The sequence below is a fragment of the Larimichthys crocea genome, chromosome III (genome assembly GCF_000972845.2).
Source record: "Larimichthys crocea isolate SSNF chromosome III, L_crocea_2.0, whole genome shotgun sequence".
NCBI lineage: Eukaryota > Metazoa > Chordata > Actinopteri > Sciaenidae > Larimichthys > Larimichthys crocea.
In genome coordinates, this window is record NC_040013.1 from 49,501,846 (window position 1) to 49,518,112 (window position 16,267).

The 16,267-nt window shown below is 40.5% G+C and overlaps 1 protein-coding gene across 3 annotated transcripts in view; it reads right to left on the minus strand.

Moving 5' to 3' along the window:
* Nucleotides 1-16,267, minus strand: part of unc5db (unc-5 netrin receptor Db) — a 163,205-nt gene that overhangs the window by 53,435 nt on the left and 93,503 nt on the right. For all 3 annotated transcript variants that reach the window (XM_019262987.2, XM_019262983.2, XM_019262980.2), the window contains 2 exons: nucleotides 9,069-9,212; nucleotides 7,065-7,168 (listed from right to left, as the gene is read on the minus strand). In XM_019262987.2, the coding sequence (XP_019118532.1) occupies nucleotides 7,065-7,168; nucleotides 9,069-9,212 (248 nt within the window). The remainder of the gene's footprint in view (nucleotides 1-7,064; nucleotides 7,169-9,068; nucleotides 9,213-16,267) is intronic.

Consider the following 16,267-nt stretch of genomic DNA (forward strand, 5'->3'; position numbering starts at 1 on the left):
CACCTGTTTGAGTTCAATTGTACCGCTGTTAGCAGAAGTGGGAATTTTTCTGTTACAGAGGAGAGGAATACAGTAAAATCACAGTGGCTGGAGCCTCTTTTCCTTGTCTGCCTTGAAGAAAACTTGAAGATGATCTTCAAAGGTTTCTAGATTCTTCTCTACAATTAAAAGATAGCCTTCAGTGCGGGTTTCATCAGAGGTAAAGCGCTTGGCATCGTTGATAGATAAGAAAATAGAGAGACAGAAGACTGGGGGACAGAGTTTAATTTCTCATGATTAAAGTAGTCTGTCATTGAATGGGTGACACAAGTAGTGGCACCCCCATCCTCTGACTCTTTATGTATTTATTCCAATTTTATCCTGGGAAATTTGTGACTTAAAGGAGGCAATTAACGTGTGGCACAAGCCGGTCCTCACAGTGTTTGGGGCCACACCGCACATTAGTTGTCTGTCTGCTGCTAACAGCCCTTGGGTAATAATGAAAAGATTCAGCGGGCAGAAGGGAAGAGAGAGAGAGAGAAAGAGAGAGGCAGAGAACGAGGGGGAGGTGGAGGGGGGGGGGGGGGGGGATGAAGGGACAAATACAAATTAGCCTGGCAAGTGTGTAGCAGAGGATGTGAGAAATGAATGGCCTAATTGGCACATTTGTTTCAATTAGGATGCGGTCATCAGTGTCAGCTTGACGGAGGGGTTTCCAGGCGGGGCCCCACATCAGGGCTTCCTCCCTGTGATTTCAATACACGGACCACCCCTGAAGGTCACCTCATCCAGCCCTGCACAGCAGCCAGGTCCTCTCATCTACTTAAGTACACACACACACACACTCATTCAGATGACATTTGCTGATGATTAGATGCTGAGAAATGTGGCGGCTGAGGGGCAATTAGAGGACAGAAGACCAATGTAACGGGTGACACTGCAGCCATCATCAAGACTTATGAGGAGCGCGCTGATCAAGACCTTGCCAGCTGATGCTTTTCCATGTGCCTCATCGCCTCACTCTTGGGTCTAATGGTCATTTGGTGTCAAGGTGACGCAGTACAAACGTTGCGCTTCAGTGCAGGAGTGAAATCCGCCTGCTGAGTCATGCTTAGGTGTCACAATTTAGCATGATCTCATCCCCTTCTGGCTACTGTAGTGAAGATGGAGTAAGGAGCAGAAGATTTTAATTACTGGGTATCACAATCAATGCAATTACATGATATAAACGTCTCCTGGTCCCCAGTGCGACCTTGTGAGCAGCATCAGAAATTGTATTTCTGAGAATGGAGATAATCCACCCAAAGATACCCCCACCTGCAACCATTCAGTAGTACATGTAAAGAATTACATGCTCATGCCTCACCCAAGATACCTGCAGACACTTTGAGAGAGCACAAAGTGGGCCTGTGTCGCCCAGCCACCTCCCCTGCTGCTTCCCAAATGCCAGCGCGCCTCCCCTCTGAGCTATGTGGCACAGCGTTACTATTCCACCCCAATCTGTCTTATCTTAACGAAATAAATAGAGGGAGCTCCTGTCTTGGCTGGGGGTGGGGGTGTAATTGCTTAGTTTAATAACGAAGCTCATCATCTACACTCAGGAGGCTTTCTCTGACCTATGTGAAAATAACAGAGGCACTCGGCAGCGGGATCAGAAAGTAGAAACAAGTGCAGGGGAGGCAGGAGGTGGGACTGAGTTAAATGCTAACTTGTTTTGGAATAGCATCGCAAATGTCTTTGTGAAGCTCAACAGAGAACAGCTTGTATCGCAGTGCAGAAGCACTTAGTTGATTCCCCTTTGTGGCGTAGCCCGGGCTGTCTACCTGAGCTACTGTAGATCAAGGGGATTCATCTTGGATTAAAGGCTTTCATTCAGGGAAGTTGAAATTGGCTTCCAGTTTGGCTGTTCATTTCACACTTTCTCTCAGAGTAACCTCTCAAAAGAAGCTCATTATACAGGGTTCTCATGGACTCCTTTCTCCCTGAGTAAAAAGATCTGCTCTGCATTCACCCCCCGATATCTGTGAAGTAAAAGGGGGGAACTGGTTTTTGATCAGGAGCACAGCAACGAAATCACAAATAAACTGCTCCAACATTCTATTAACCATTATTTATTTAATATTATTTATGAAGGAATTTTTGTAGCAAAACACTCGAGAATTTGCATATTCACACACACCTCATCTGTGTCCTAAATTTGAATTAACAACACCTAAGTATTTCTCTGTCAATTAACTGTTGAATGCATGTATGGGCATTTTGAAAATGCAGGAAGACAATAACTATTGATTTATAATCATTTTAATTAGAATGACAGACAATGAAATTCAAGAATTTATGACAGCACTTTTGAATTAGACTGCATCACATTGTACAGGTGTACCCAAAGTGGCCACTGAGTCAATTATCAGTTGCCTGTTTGGAAATTTAGTACACTTTTCACTTTCTTCTCCAGCTAGTTGCTAACTTTGCATCTTTGGTGCTGGGATGCGAGTGTACATTGGGCTTAGCAGAGCATTAGGCTCAAAATGTGATGACAGTGGAGTTTGCTGGCTTGAAAACAAGAACAATGAGGTAGAAGAGAAATATTTAGTGCAGCTTATAATGTTTTAGTGGTTTTTAAATATGAAAAACTTGACTTCACAGCATGGGCTAAAAGTGATTTATTCTTAGCTGAAAAGATATTGGATAGCATGATGATGTCTATACTGAGCTGCTCACTATGTTGACATCAGTTCAGTCCCCATGCATTTTTATAACCTCAGCAAAGCTTGAAACATGTTTCCATTTTTAATCTATTTTTTTTCTTGAATGTGTTTTTGAGTGCACTTGGTTATTATAAATTCAGCCTGTGAAGATGTCCCCTTGTGCTTCCCAACAGACCCATTCTACATGCTCTCACTTTTACTCCCATTGTTGTGGCATGTGTTGTGCAGAAATGATTTGGGGACCTGCTGGAAGATACTACAGAGACAACTGTGGGGATAAAACTCCAGAAGAGTAGGAAAATTAAGCTTTTCCTGTCTTTTTCTTCGTAACATAAAATAACATACAAACCTGTAAGACAGGCTGAGATGTCCTCCAGTTATTAGCTATATTTTTATCATTTGCATTGGATTGTATTGGATATAGAGTGGGTTCTAACAGTGACCTCTACTGTCATGGAAAGGTTTGGTTTTCTGTGCTACGAGTATGTACATCTATATTTGTCAATGAGTGTTGCAAAATTTAAATACAAGACCTTTGACAAGAGTCAGCAAAAAGTTCTCACAAATAGAGTGTGATGGGTTAGTTCTGGAGGTCTGTGGTATTCACATGTAACTCTACCAAAGGAATATCTTTTATTGCAGAAATGCAATACACATTTTGCTTTTCAGTGCAACATTTTTCATGAGATAACACTGTCTAAAATATTTAATAATCAACTGCTCTACAATTAGCGTTGCAGCCCTAATTGCAGAGGCTTAAATCTGCTGACAGCTTTGCAAGGTGCTGATGTTACATTTGAATGAACAGTGTTAGACTGAACTGTCAAGTCCCACAGCAAGCGTGTAGTTTGGTGTCAGCATGTAATGACGTTTCAACCAGATGAAAAAGGAGTTTTGGAAAAAAACATATTATAATAACATATCATGCCATCTATATAACTGATGGAAAACTGAGACTGAGATAATGGAGAATTATAAAACAAGTAGGTCGATCGATCTGATTGGTCAACTAGACATTTAGAATGTGCTTAAATCAGCATGACAGTAGACCTGACTCATCACTAAAAATATACTGCACCATCTCCACATTGTCACATCCTGAAAATATAGAACATGTAAACAAATAGTCAACTGGAATTCAACTTTAATAAAGTCATACATCTGAATTTACAATTTCAGCTTTCTTTAATGGATATTCTGTGTGTTACAGAGCTGTTAGGCCACCTCGTTAATACAGGTGTGCACCTCGTTAATACAGGTGTGCACCTCGTTTAACTTATTATTGGCACTTCATTGACGCTAAAGAGACTGCATCACTGTCGTGCCAATAATGATGTTAAAGCACAACGTGTGACAAACAAAATCAATTTAAATCTCTGTTTGTGACATCAAAAAACAATTGTCAATACAACAGGCATATCCATAAGCAAAGGGAAATTTAGACTGTTTTCTGATATTTTGAGAGAAATGAGACGATCTTTAGCTGCAGGCCTAAAAATTAGAATTTCATAATGATATTTAAGGAATTACAGAAATGTCTTCCCAGTCTTTGCCAAGCAGCAACCTCTGTGGCTGGGAAATGAATCCAGTGCTAAAAACTGTAATTCCTCAAGCGGCCACTTGAGGCTGGTTGCAGAAGTGAGTCAGTCTCAATAAGTGCATCTATTCAAATGCTCAACTTCACAGCAGAAATAAACATGTTTACTGTTCTTTGTAGCTAATTTCCCGCTCATAACAACTTTGAGGGTGGCCGCTTTGACTGACAGGTGGGTGCTATTAAAGATGGCTTATTAGAACACCCAGGCATCATTTGATCGCCTCAGGTCTGCTGATGATCCACATCTTTGCTGATTTTTAGGTTAACTGGGAGGCGGAAGAAGCAGTACAACCAAGATGGCGACTTCGGAAATCATGCTCTGTCCATTCTTTCTACTGTCATTGTTATTCGCCCACTGTAGAAAAACAAGTTCTAAACAAGTGCAAAAACTGGATATCAGCAAGATTATCAGCACTTTATAGTCTCGCTGATATCCAGTTTTTATGCCATTACTGACTCCAACAAAACTAAACTGAAAGTGAATTAAGTACTAGTGAAACATTACAGTCTAATGGGACAAGTTTGATGGATAGAAGGGTGGTGAATTACAGTATTGTCAGAAATAGGTACTGGGGCTCTTCTCTCATGTAAATGAAGACCTCCAGAGTCACAGAGACATTCCTGCTAAGTGTTAGACTCTTGCTTAAATAAACTGTTGGAACCACACGCTCCAGAAAAATTCCACTGTGAGTGACTGGAGACTCATTAGCTCACTCTGACATGCTTGCTGACGAGGGTGATTTCCAAACACACCCTTCAGAAGCACAGTGTTTACGCTGCATTCCCAACCGCAGGCTCCGTTTTGTTGCTAAAGTAGCATCCGTCCTGCAGCTGCACTCTGAAACCTCACACTACCACAGTCATGGATGCCATCTCAATATTTCATGGACGAGGTGCGCTGATATCGACTGGGCTGAGGGTATCTGCCATGTGCTCTCTACATTATTCACTCAAACCTCTTGTGGCCGGGCTCATTTGTGTTGACAAAGGACTAGATGGGAGGATGTGATTCAGTCTGTACTGCTCAGATTCTCAGATACTATTTTTATCCCCAATGTGGACTCTGCGGCGCTGGAATGACATTACTCCTCCATTTCCATGCTGAATCATTTATACAGCGCAGGGTTGGAGGTTGACCTCCACTTAAATCTGTTCCCTGCACATGTCAATTACACATCCATGCTGATTACCACAGGACCTCATACTGTATGACAGGACACAGTCCACATTTGGAGAGGAATGTGCATTTTTGTGACATCTTTTCACAGAGGAATTAAAAAGCTATGTTTGACCCACAATTCAGCCTCGCAGGTTGATCACACTGAGAAACATCTGTTCTTCGTCTCACTGGAAGCACAGTTTCAGTTACCACCAGGTATCATTTAAATGTGGAATGCAATCAGAACAAAAATTCACAATCCACGGCACTTCAGCAGGTTGAATGTTAAATCCTGGAGAGTTGACTGCTGTGGTCTTGCTAGGCAGCAACATGACCATCTCCTCTCTGTCTGCACAGCTCAGCTCTTTACTTTAAGGTTTTACTATAATGTCTGTGCTTTAGAGTTTAGTTCCAGCATGCAAAGTGCGTAGTTGTTTTATTGTGAAGAAGTTAGTAGAGCTTTGTTAGTGGCGCTATTCTTCAAGGCTGCAGGCTAGCACACCTCTGACATGTCGAAGCAGCGATGTTAACTTAATCCTCTCAGCTCTGTCTGCAGCATATTAGCATTATTAGAGTAGCATCTATATCTGAGTTACAAAACAAAACATGATGATTAAAATGTAATGCTAAGCCACAATCTGAAATGAATGGCAATGCACAAGATTAGGAGTTGGCAATACGGATAAAGATTCCCTCACAGTATATCATATCATTTTACACACATACTAAGTGAGTAATATAATAATATTATCTCCTATTACAAATGATTAGATGCATAATTTTGATCCAGCAGAAAAGTAAATGAATAACAATCACAACTGGCAGCCACAATCCAAACTGTTCATTTGTGGCTGCTGAGGTACTGTAACCCAAAGTGACACATTTGAGGCATGATGTCAAAGACATACCTGCACTGACGCAAATCACAGAATCATGCATTCTGAGACGTGGTTCATCCAGTGTCTCATTCCATAAATCCACAAGAGGAAAAAATTAGGGGGGATAAAATGTGACTCTAGTGCGTAAGTAAATAAACTAAATAAGCAACCAACAACTCAATATCTTTCATGGATGATGTCTTAGATGCAGTGATGCAAAGCACCCTCAAAGGAGATTCCCCTTCATGACTTTTATCTCTTAACCAACACACAGTAGCAGCTGATGATGGATCAAACCTGCAGAAGAGCAACAACCCCCTATACCCACCCCTTAAATCATCCTCCAAAATTGTAATTGGACCGTTTACTTGTGGCCCGACCCGCTTGAAGCCAGATGCTTCTCACAGTGTGAACCTGCGAGGCTAATGGTGTGTATATATTTTGCTGATACATTATACATTTGTTTGGTGAAGATTTGATTCAAATGTATGCAGCAAACACTCTTCATCTCAGTTTCACTTTATAGCAACACCTTAATTTCTAAATGTTCATGTGCACTTATCGCTGCTATCCAACTGTATCAGACTGTTAAAGGTCAGAGAAAGCAGAGCTGAAGGGAGAGTTTGAGCAGAAATTTTCTCTCGCAGAATGAGGAAGACCGCTCTGATGTGATCTCCTCCGCTCAGTGGGGGTATAAGCTTCTCCTCTTTCAGGAGAGGAGGAACAAGGAACAATGGCCTTACCTCTGCCACAGGCACTCCCTCTGGGGGGCGACAGTGCAGAACGATCATCCCGTTGATTGGCACCTCCTTCCCCTGGGGGTCCTGCTCAAAGTTTTTCCTCAGGTCTGTGTGGGGAGATAAGAGACAGCTGTCAGGTGTCAAGTGTTACGGTCAGCCCGGCCTCAATCCTCTTCAGCAGTTAACACGCCGGCCTGCTTCCGGCTCTGCATGCCACGACCTTCAAAACCCACTACAGCCACTATAGGATAGAGAGGATCCCATGGCCCTGTGCTAGGTAATCTGTTGACAAGGTGGTTTGGAGGATGCACCGGATAGAGGAAGTGCATGAGATTGCTCTGAACATCTTGGGCATTCATGTGCATACAATAGTGACAGAGCCCATTATAGCCATTTTCAAAACTGCCTTTGGCAGGTTATTGCATTGCGCTGCTTCTTTCCACTGAAAACCTTTAAAATGTCAGCCTATTTGGAAAGCCCAGTGTGCCTTTGAAATTTCAAAGTATACGGTTCCATGTACGCTGTGATCATGTGAGATCATCTGCATACAGAAGGACTAAATACAAGGGGGGGCATGCCATAACAGTGCCTCAGAATCTCATGTCAGCTGGCAGGTGCTATGTGCTAAGTAAGTGCAAACACAATGATATTCAGTGATGAAGACTATGACATCATAAGTCAAATTTCAAGTCAAAGAAAAGACTTCTTTGCTTTGGCTTTATCTCGGCTCTCTCTTCAGGGCCATATAAAATCCAGTTGAAACACTAAATTCCACACAGACGAGGGTTCTTAGATAACCTATAACACCCTCTGGCAGCAGTATTGGATTTGGACAACACCAGCTGTGAATAGCTGATTGTGCCTAAACTTGATCAGACAGCATTTGTTTCTGGGAATAGATTATTTCACCACTGATAAATCCGATTCATTTTCTGTTAAGATGCTGTGTTCACAGAGTTCACCCCAAACCAAAGAGAAAAATGAAAAAATGCCTTTTAGCCTTTTTTTCTGGGTTTAAACCACATGCACATTATGAATCAGTTTTGATCATAATACTTCAGCAGAAGCTTTTTCCCAGTGACTGACAGCTAGGCACACTTAAGTGTACTGCACTTATCTGCTTTTATCTTTCATTTATTCTTCCATTTATTTTCTGATCTGGTGCCAACAAAACAACTGGATACAAACAACAGTCATACGTCACGTCCTGGACCATCTGGTGTTTGCACCATATATGAAAAGCGTGTAGGTTTGATTGGAAGTAGGTCAAGATCTCGGTTCAGTTCTGCCAGCAAAGAGTTGAAAGAACACACCAGAAATCACCCAATGTCCATCTGAAATTACAATCACTCAAGTGCTAACATTCTCAGCAACACTAAAGTGCCGTGCACAGGCAAGTGACTTTCATAAAGACAGTATGATGGATACAATAGTAAACAATAGACCAGATGATTAACAAAGCAGTTCACTACTTTTGATAGTTTGCAATTACAAACTTGTTTGTTGTTTTGAATAATTATTTAAGTGTTCTCCTTTGTCAATATTACACAATGATCCCGATCTTATCACACTGCAGGGGGAGATCAGGGTAGGATGAACACTTTTTATATTTACATTACACAAACACAAATTTGATCTAATGATTATTACTTTGTACTTTAAATTTGTACAATCTCATAATTCTTATAATTTGTGACCAAGTGTAATCATATAAATCCTCAGAAATAGTGGACTAGCTCCAGGGGAGAATAATCCTGAACAAGGTCTGTCTTTTTCTAACTTTTTTCACCCCTAACTGGTTTGCATGCTGGGGTCCAGGTCTGGCAGGTAACTTGAATTGTAAGCTAAGGTGCTGGACAAGACAAAGAAAAGAAAAAAAAGACATCAGCTAGAAAGCTAATGTGGATTATTGCTTCAACATGTTAGCTGTTGTGTGTTTACGGCTGCTGTCTGGTTGTTAGTCTTTGTTATCGTTAGCATTTGATGCTGATATGTTTCCATACTCACAGGCAATGCGGACAGTAGCTTTGCGACTCTTGGACGTGCCCAGGTGGCTCCAGGCTACACAGAGGCACCAGTAGTCCTCTGGGCCATGGAAATCCTCAACCTGCTGACGGGACACGTTGATCATCACTTCACGCACCTTCAACCCTGGGACGACAGAGAAGATAAAATCATTAGAAACAATGTGCAAAAAAAGTATGTTGGATGGCCTGTAAACAAAGTCAGATTCACAAGTATCAGGTTGTGTGTCAGGTTTGAGCCATATTGTTATTTAAAGCTTTGGATAAAGTTTGAGTTTGACACATTTTTTGGCTCATTACAACATGAAACAGTGGTGTATGTAGTTTAATGATCCATAACATCACCGTCACAGACCCAGAAGAATGTTCTATGATCATAAACATATTCATTAACAACAGCTCAGTAACAATATATACATTTTTATTTAATTTCAAACATCTTTAACTGCCCACTCATAAAAGGATAAGACTTTACCACAGTGATTGATGCATCAGTAAACAGAACAAACACTTTGTATAAAACCATATCTTCACAGAAACAATAAAACACTTCATGAGTCATTTGGATAGTTAGCGACTGCAGCAAGTGATTTTTCTCACTAGTTCACCACTTATGTACTTTTATTCACGTACTGACTTCTTCCTCACCAGCAATTGAGTTATATCTAATATTTCAGACTCAAAATACGATCTCATCAACATTAGCAACTATGCACCCTGTAACATTTACAAGGAATGAAAACAACCTGCAAAACCCATCACCATATGGCGCTTTAACACACTGCTGTGACAACAAGCTTGACAGATAGATTAAAAAAGCATGGGCGTCCTTCCTATAAATAAATTACTCTCTTCACACAAACTTCGATGTGAAACAAGAACTATGCTGTAAAATAATTTAATTCTCTGTTTATAAAAAAAGAAAAACAGCAACAAAAAGCTGAAATGGAGCAAAAAACAAATAACTCAAAAATATCTATGCAAATATTCCAACAGCCCAGAATGAAGGTATAATTCCAAACAAATCTAAAAAAAAGGCATCTTAAACAGATCATTCACATAAGACCCAAGTTACATCTTACTTGGCCCCAAAGCATCAGATCAGGAGCAACATTTGGAATATCTGCATATCTTTAAATTGTTCTAATCTAAATTAACATTATGCCCACCAATCTAGATCCTCCTCACTTAATCTCTTTTCCCAAGAGAGAAAAATGTATCTAATAATATCACAGTCTCAGAAAGCAGTAGCCATACCAGCAATAAAATAGGAACAGGACCTGTCCATCACTCCTGATGCCTAGTTCTGGAATCAAATCTGCAAAAACATCTACAGTGAGTGAGTTTCATGGAGTTTCAGTGGAAAAGGAACTACCACCGACATTACCCCTGACTTGGTTGTATACTGTATAGCAGACAGTAGTACGGTACATAGTAGTAGCTGAAGGTGAGGTCATGAAGGGGTGTTTACAGACTGGGTTCAGGCCTTTGTTTTTAGGCATGTGCAGTACAGTTATTTACAGCCACGCATTCTAAATAAGGGTCCTTATGGAATCTTTGATCAATTCTTCGATACGTCTGCAGGCTTGCACCAGTGATCAATGGGTTTTACAGGATTAGTTATGCATAAGTAAGGCTGACACACTTCCTAAATCAGTGCATTCTCCCCCTCTCTGCTGAGCTCTGAGAGCACTGCTAAGAAAATTGGCAGAAACACAGTCCCCTCGGGCCTCTACTGTATGTTTTGAGTGCTCAATGCTGCTAACAAGAGGAAAGCTAAATCAGCTGTAGGAGAATTAGCATTAATAATTTGGAGTACACTTAACCACTTCAAAGAGCATATGTAGGCTCGCTGTTGCAAGCGACACAAGGACAATATACCATATTATGTAACACAAAAGGCATGTGAACACAGCACGCTGCACAATGCACTCATTCTATTGAATGCATTAAAGAAGAAGAAGAAAAAGACACCGTCTATTTGAAAACCCTCTTAGGCAACACGCTGCAAGCCTCGAGTTGGAAATGTTAGTCACCCTGTCATACAGCTTCAGATGGCTATAGAGCTTCCATTTTTAATCAGAGTCATCGGCTTAGGGCCTGTCACATGTGTTTTCTCTTTTTGCAGCCCGCAGGCCTCATACCCACTGCTGGATTAAAGGCAAGAGATGTGCAATGTGCTGGGGACTGGAAAGGACCAATACCCAAACCCCTCCACCCATGACTCTTCTGACTCTCTTAGAAATAACACTTTAATCTGAGATGCTTTTACTAAAGTCATACAGTCTCATACTGCGCCTGCACAGCTTGTGAAGTGCTGAGCAGGCTTCTGAGTGAATACCAATTAAACCTGAGTGAATGGCAGCGCGGCTACGCCGATGGATCCATGCTGGTGTTCGCGGTAAAATGAATAAATGGAGAACATTTAGTGGCAGGCGGTCTCTACTGTGCCGGTATAAATGACAACAACAGAAAAGTTGGCGTCTTACATTTTGTCACACCAAATACACTTGACAAGTTGTGAAATGCTGGTACAAATTAGGTGCTTTGTCACATTGTAGTGCACTGCAGTGTATTTGGTGACCGTGGCAGTTTAAATTGTGATGGACAGGCCCAGAGAAAAAAAATCCATGTTTAAGAAAAGGAATAAACAAAGCAGCAGCTCTATGGCTGATGCATCCTAGTCGCAGCCCCTGCAGAGAGTGAGACACAAGCATAATTCATAATTTCTCGAGCAGCGGCAGAGAGCTGGCAAATGACAGTGTATGAGTGGGAAGAGAGAGAAAGAGAGCGGAGAAAATAATGACTAATGACTTTCCACGATGCCCTAAAAAGTGTGAGTCTGTGTTTTAGAGAAGACGAAGAGGAAGGGGATGACAGACTGATGGAGAGAGAGAGAGAGAGAGAGAGAGAGAGAGAGAGAGAGAGAGAGAGAGAGAGAGAGGGTGGCGGTAAGCTTCCTCGACAGAGAGACACATTTCCTGCAGTCCAAACCAGCATCGACAGGTGGTTTGCCGGAGAGATGGAGACGAGTGCTACCACTGTGTCATCTGTCAACCCTATTTGTTTATAGGCAGAACACTGTTGACAGGGCTCATTAGAGTAAACCACTTGATCTGTTCTCCTCCCTGATCCTCTCCTCACTGCTCACAGTTTACTGTCACTTGATAAATCCATCCAAAGGGCTGAATCACTCACGGAAAGACTGGCAAGATGACTGAAATAAGAACTGAGGTTTGGTTGCTCTGAGATCCAGAGAAGAGAGTGCTGCTGCTGCTGTAAGCGTCGCCATAGTCTGTCTTATTAACTTTGGATGTGGATGACAAGAATTAAAATATTGACTTTGGTTCAGTTCTGTTTAAAAGCTTTTAACGTAACAGAAAACCTTTGTCCTATCTTTGACCACTCTTTCTTTCTCTCCACCGATTACACCCACATATATCCACATATCCTGTAAACCATCCAATAAAGGAAAGATGGGAAAGGGGTGCTATACAATAGATCAATATTAGACTTTCTAGAAAATGGCAATATCTACCGAAAGGTAATGGCAAATCCAAAATACTGGTCCACTGGCTCTGAAGCTGAAATAATTAGATCTGTGACTCTCATTAGAAATGTCATGCCCTAATTGTTTAGGTGATATAAGGCAAATCCTTTTATCATTTTTAACCTGCACCTGCTAAAACGATGCTAATATAATTGCACTTGCTCGACAGCCGTCCATTCATTTCTTACTGGTAACAATGTTCATTTCAGATGTGTACTAACAGTTTTCACAATTCTAGATTCAGTCCTGACATTCTTTTTATTGACAAATCAAAAAATATTTTCAGGTATTTAGAATCAGATCAGATTTCAGATATTTGAAATAGTATTGTAACATAAAAATGACTAATTACATGATTTGTTATATACTAGTAACAGTTACAGTTAAGGTATCTTCACAAGTCATTCACACAAGTGAAAACTAAATGGCTTCTTGTTGACTACTGACTGCTGTTAATGTTAAATTGACTTCTTGTGGATGGTTATTATTATATTATTCTTATGATTATTATTATTATTGTTATTTTAATTAATTAATACATTTTCTTTTTCTTTTCTACATTTTTACATTTTCAGTGCAAACTATTATAATGGGCCCTGTGGCCACATGACTACCGTATTATGTTGTCACATGATCAAATAGAGATTCAACATTGGACAAATACAACCTGTAAACTACCCAGAAACCATTACCATATATCTGTATATGACAAAAACAAAAACAAAGTTGTGATTTGAAAAAATGAGTTCACAGTATAGAATTCAAGTTAGTTCTAAACCTAATGTCTTCTCTGTAGCATTCAGGGGCTGCATGCTTCGAAGGACGCATCAACCATTGTTAAATGAGACGGTCTAGCCTCGAAGCATTTCCTGGTTGCGTCACCAGCTGTGTGACCTGCCGTCAGTTGGTACTTTGTAACGTAGCCGCTGCCTGTCAGTTAGTCGTCAGTTGAAAAAATGTAATAAAATATAAGTAATTATTAAAAGTATAAGTAGTAATAAGTAAAAGTAATTAAATATAAAAACCCAATACTTAATAAATGTAAATTCATCGCCGACTGGTGTCGCCATTGTATTTTTCCCGGCACTGAACAGTGGTGCGCAAAGGATCTTGGGATATGGGAGGCCGCGAAGGATAGTTGCGGTGCATCCTCTAAAAAGAGCGGAAAGAAGGCTGCATTTGAAGGAGCCTGCGAATTGGGACAGGTTTTGCACAGCGTTGTGACGTAATCGGCCTTCGAATGTGTTCTTTGAAGGAGGCAGCCCCTGAATTGGGACACAGCGTGTGTCTTTAGCACAAAGGGCACTGTCTTTTACCCCATTATGTTTGACTGATGATCAATCAAACAGTAAGAAAACAAAAATGTATGAATAAAACTGTCCCCTCCATCCCTGGTGGAAACTACACCCTTGTATGTAATACATCTAAAACACAGAGAGGAGATAATGTCACTGGTTTGCACTGTTATATTATTATAATTCAAATGTTACCACTGTTCACTGGCTTCAGCAGAGGTATGTGTAAGATCCTTCATCAGCACACACAGATGACGTAACACAGTTGGTTTAGATGTTCGATGCCACCTTCAGCTGTTAGCTCCTATGTCTTAGAAGCCAGGTGTAAAATTAAATTACGCTAAAAGTAAATTACGACAGTGACTGTTGAGCTAGTGCATTTGACAGGTGTGACCCATCTATCAGAGCCTCTTTTCCACTCAGTAAACCTCTCACACTGCCACACACACACACACACACACAGAGCAAATCACATTGTGTGCGTGTATGTTAAGGCATTCTTATCAGCATGTTTTTTTCTGTGTCAACTCCTTTTCAGGGGCCGTGCAGATCCCATTACTGATGCAAACACGTGTTTGTATCTCCAGCAATGGAGATGGCTGTAATGGTCTGCTGCACTGTGTGCTAACATGCTAATGAAGCTAATCAAACCAAGCTTAACATGCTGTCACAGGCTGTTTCTTGAAATGTTTGAGATCATTCATTGTGAATAACCTGAACACGTGCACTCCTTATCCACAGCTATTGTCTTAACTCACTAGTACATCTACACAGTTCCACATACTGAGGTCAAATTCCAGTCCAATCCAAGCATTTATTAATTATAAATTCATTGAATTTCAATGCCTTTGTGTCAAAATGGTTTCTATGCTTTCTTTTGGAAAGAGATGGTCAGCAGTCATAGCTCATTGTAATATTTGTGCTGTAGTGTCAAGTGCTCGCAGAGCATGGCTAATCACAACACTGCGATTTTTCCACTGGGTTTTACCTCAATTGTGAACCACTGAACCTTGATTGTGGCCTGCATCGTGGGTTCAGTGCTCTGTCGAAAGCTCAAGCTTAACATTAACAAAGGAGAGTGAATCACTGTCAAAATGTCTATTTTTTAATCTAAACTTAAGATGATCCTGCAGTTCATTAAACAAGAAGATTATATTTTACAGACACTTCCTCAGTTCATGACGCCAACGTGCAAATGTGTGAAACCTGCATTCTCTCTGATGACCAGCAGGGCTGCAACAAAAAAGATTTTTCTATTATATTAAAAAAAACGTTATTTAACTTTAAAAATGCATTTAATTTAATTCATTTGCTTCCATGCGTCCATTCTCCTGGCGTCTGTCATGAAACGGACAACCTGCCCTAGCAACCTGCTGTAACTAATGTATACAGCAGCGCAGATCTGCCGCTGAAGTGCATTCACATTTTTTAGGCTATTTGATATTTGAGCCGACCTTGTTTGGTTTTGTTTTTGTCATTTAATAAAACATATTTGTTCACGTTGTGCGTTGCAAGAGGGACACTTTTATTTTCCACAGGTTACAGCGCACGCACGCACGTGCCAATTAGCTCTTCAACCTGTGCGTCAAGTAAAGAGGCTGCGAGGATGTTCTGGCTGCTGTCATGTTACTTATCAGCTGCTTTTCAATAAATGTTGTGAAATCTGTGGAATTGTTGTATTTTTGACAGGAAACATGAGGTCTAAAAGATATATTTAAAAAAAATATATATATTTAAAAATAAATCAACGTCATCTAGCAGGCCAGATATAATTGATGGCGGGCCAGTTTTCTTCCTCATGAATTCATAATTATTTAAGTTTATAATTATTTTTATAGACTGTAGAATAGTTTTAGCTTTGGTGCCAGACATTTTGGCCACAGTTCCTCCATAAATTAGTTTTTATCAAAAGTGGCCTAAAAATGTATGAATTATCAGTTCATTATTTCATTACATGCATAATAAACCACAAGGTAAGTTTTTGCTGGGATATAACAATGTTTATTATGTGAATTCTATCAATAATGGAGGTGATGGCTCCATGCATGCAGAGAAGGAAATATTTAATTTCAGCATCAAAATCTAAATCAGTAGACTCAATATAATGGTCACATTCCGAACATGCTAAAAACCAACAGGACAGTTATTTTTTAAAATGGCGTGTTTAAAATGAGTATGGCTCAATTCCAGACCAGGACTTACTGCTGAGTCTTGCAGGTAGAGTTGCGAAAACTCTCCCTGCTGTTCAGTAACCGGAGCACTTCTGTTCTTCTGTTCAAGTTCTGAGGCTTTGTTCCCCAAATGAGCCGCCATTTCCCTCTGCCCACATTCATAATG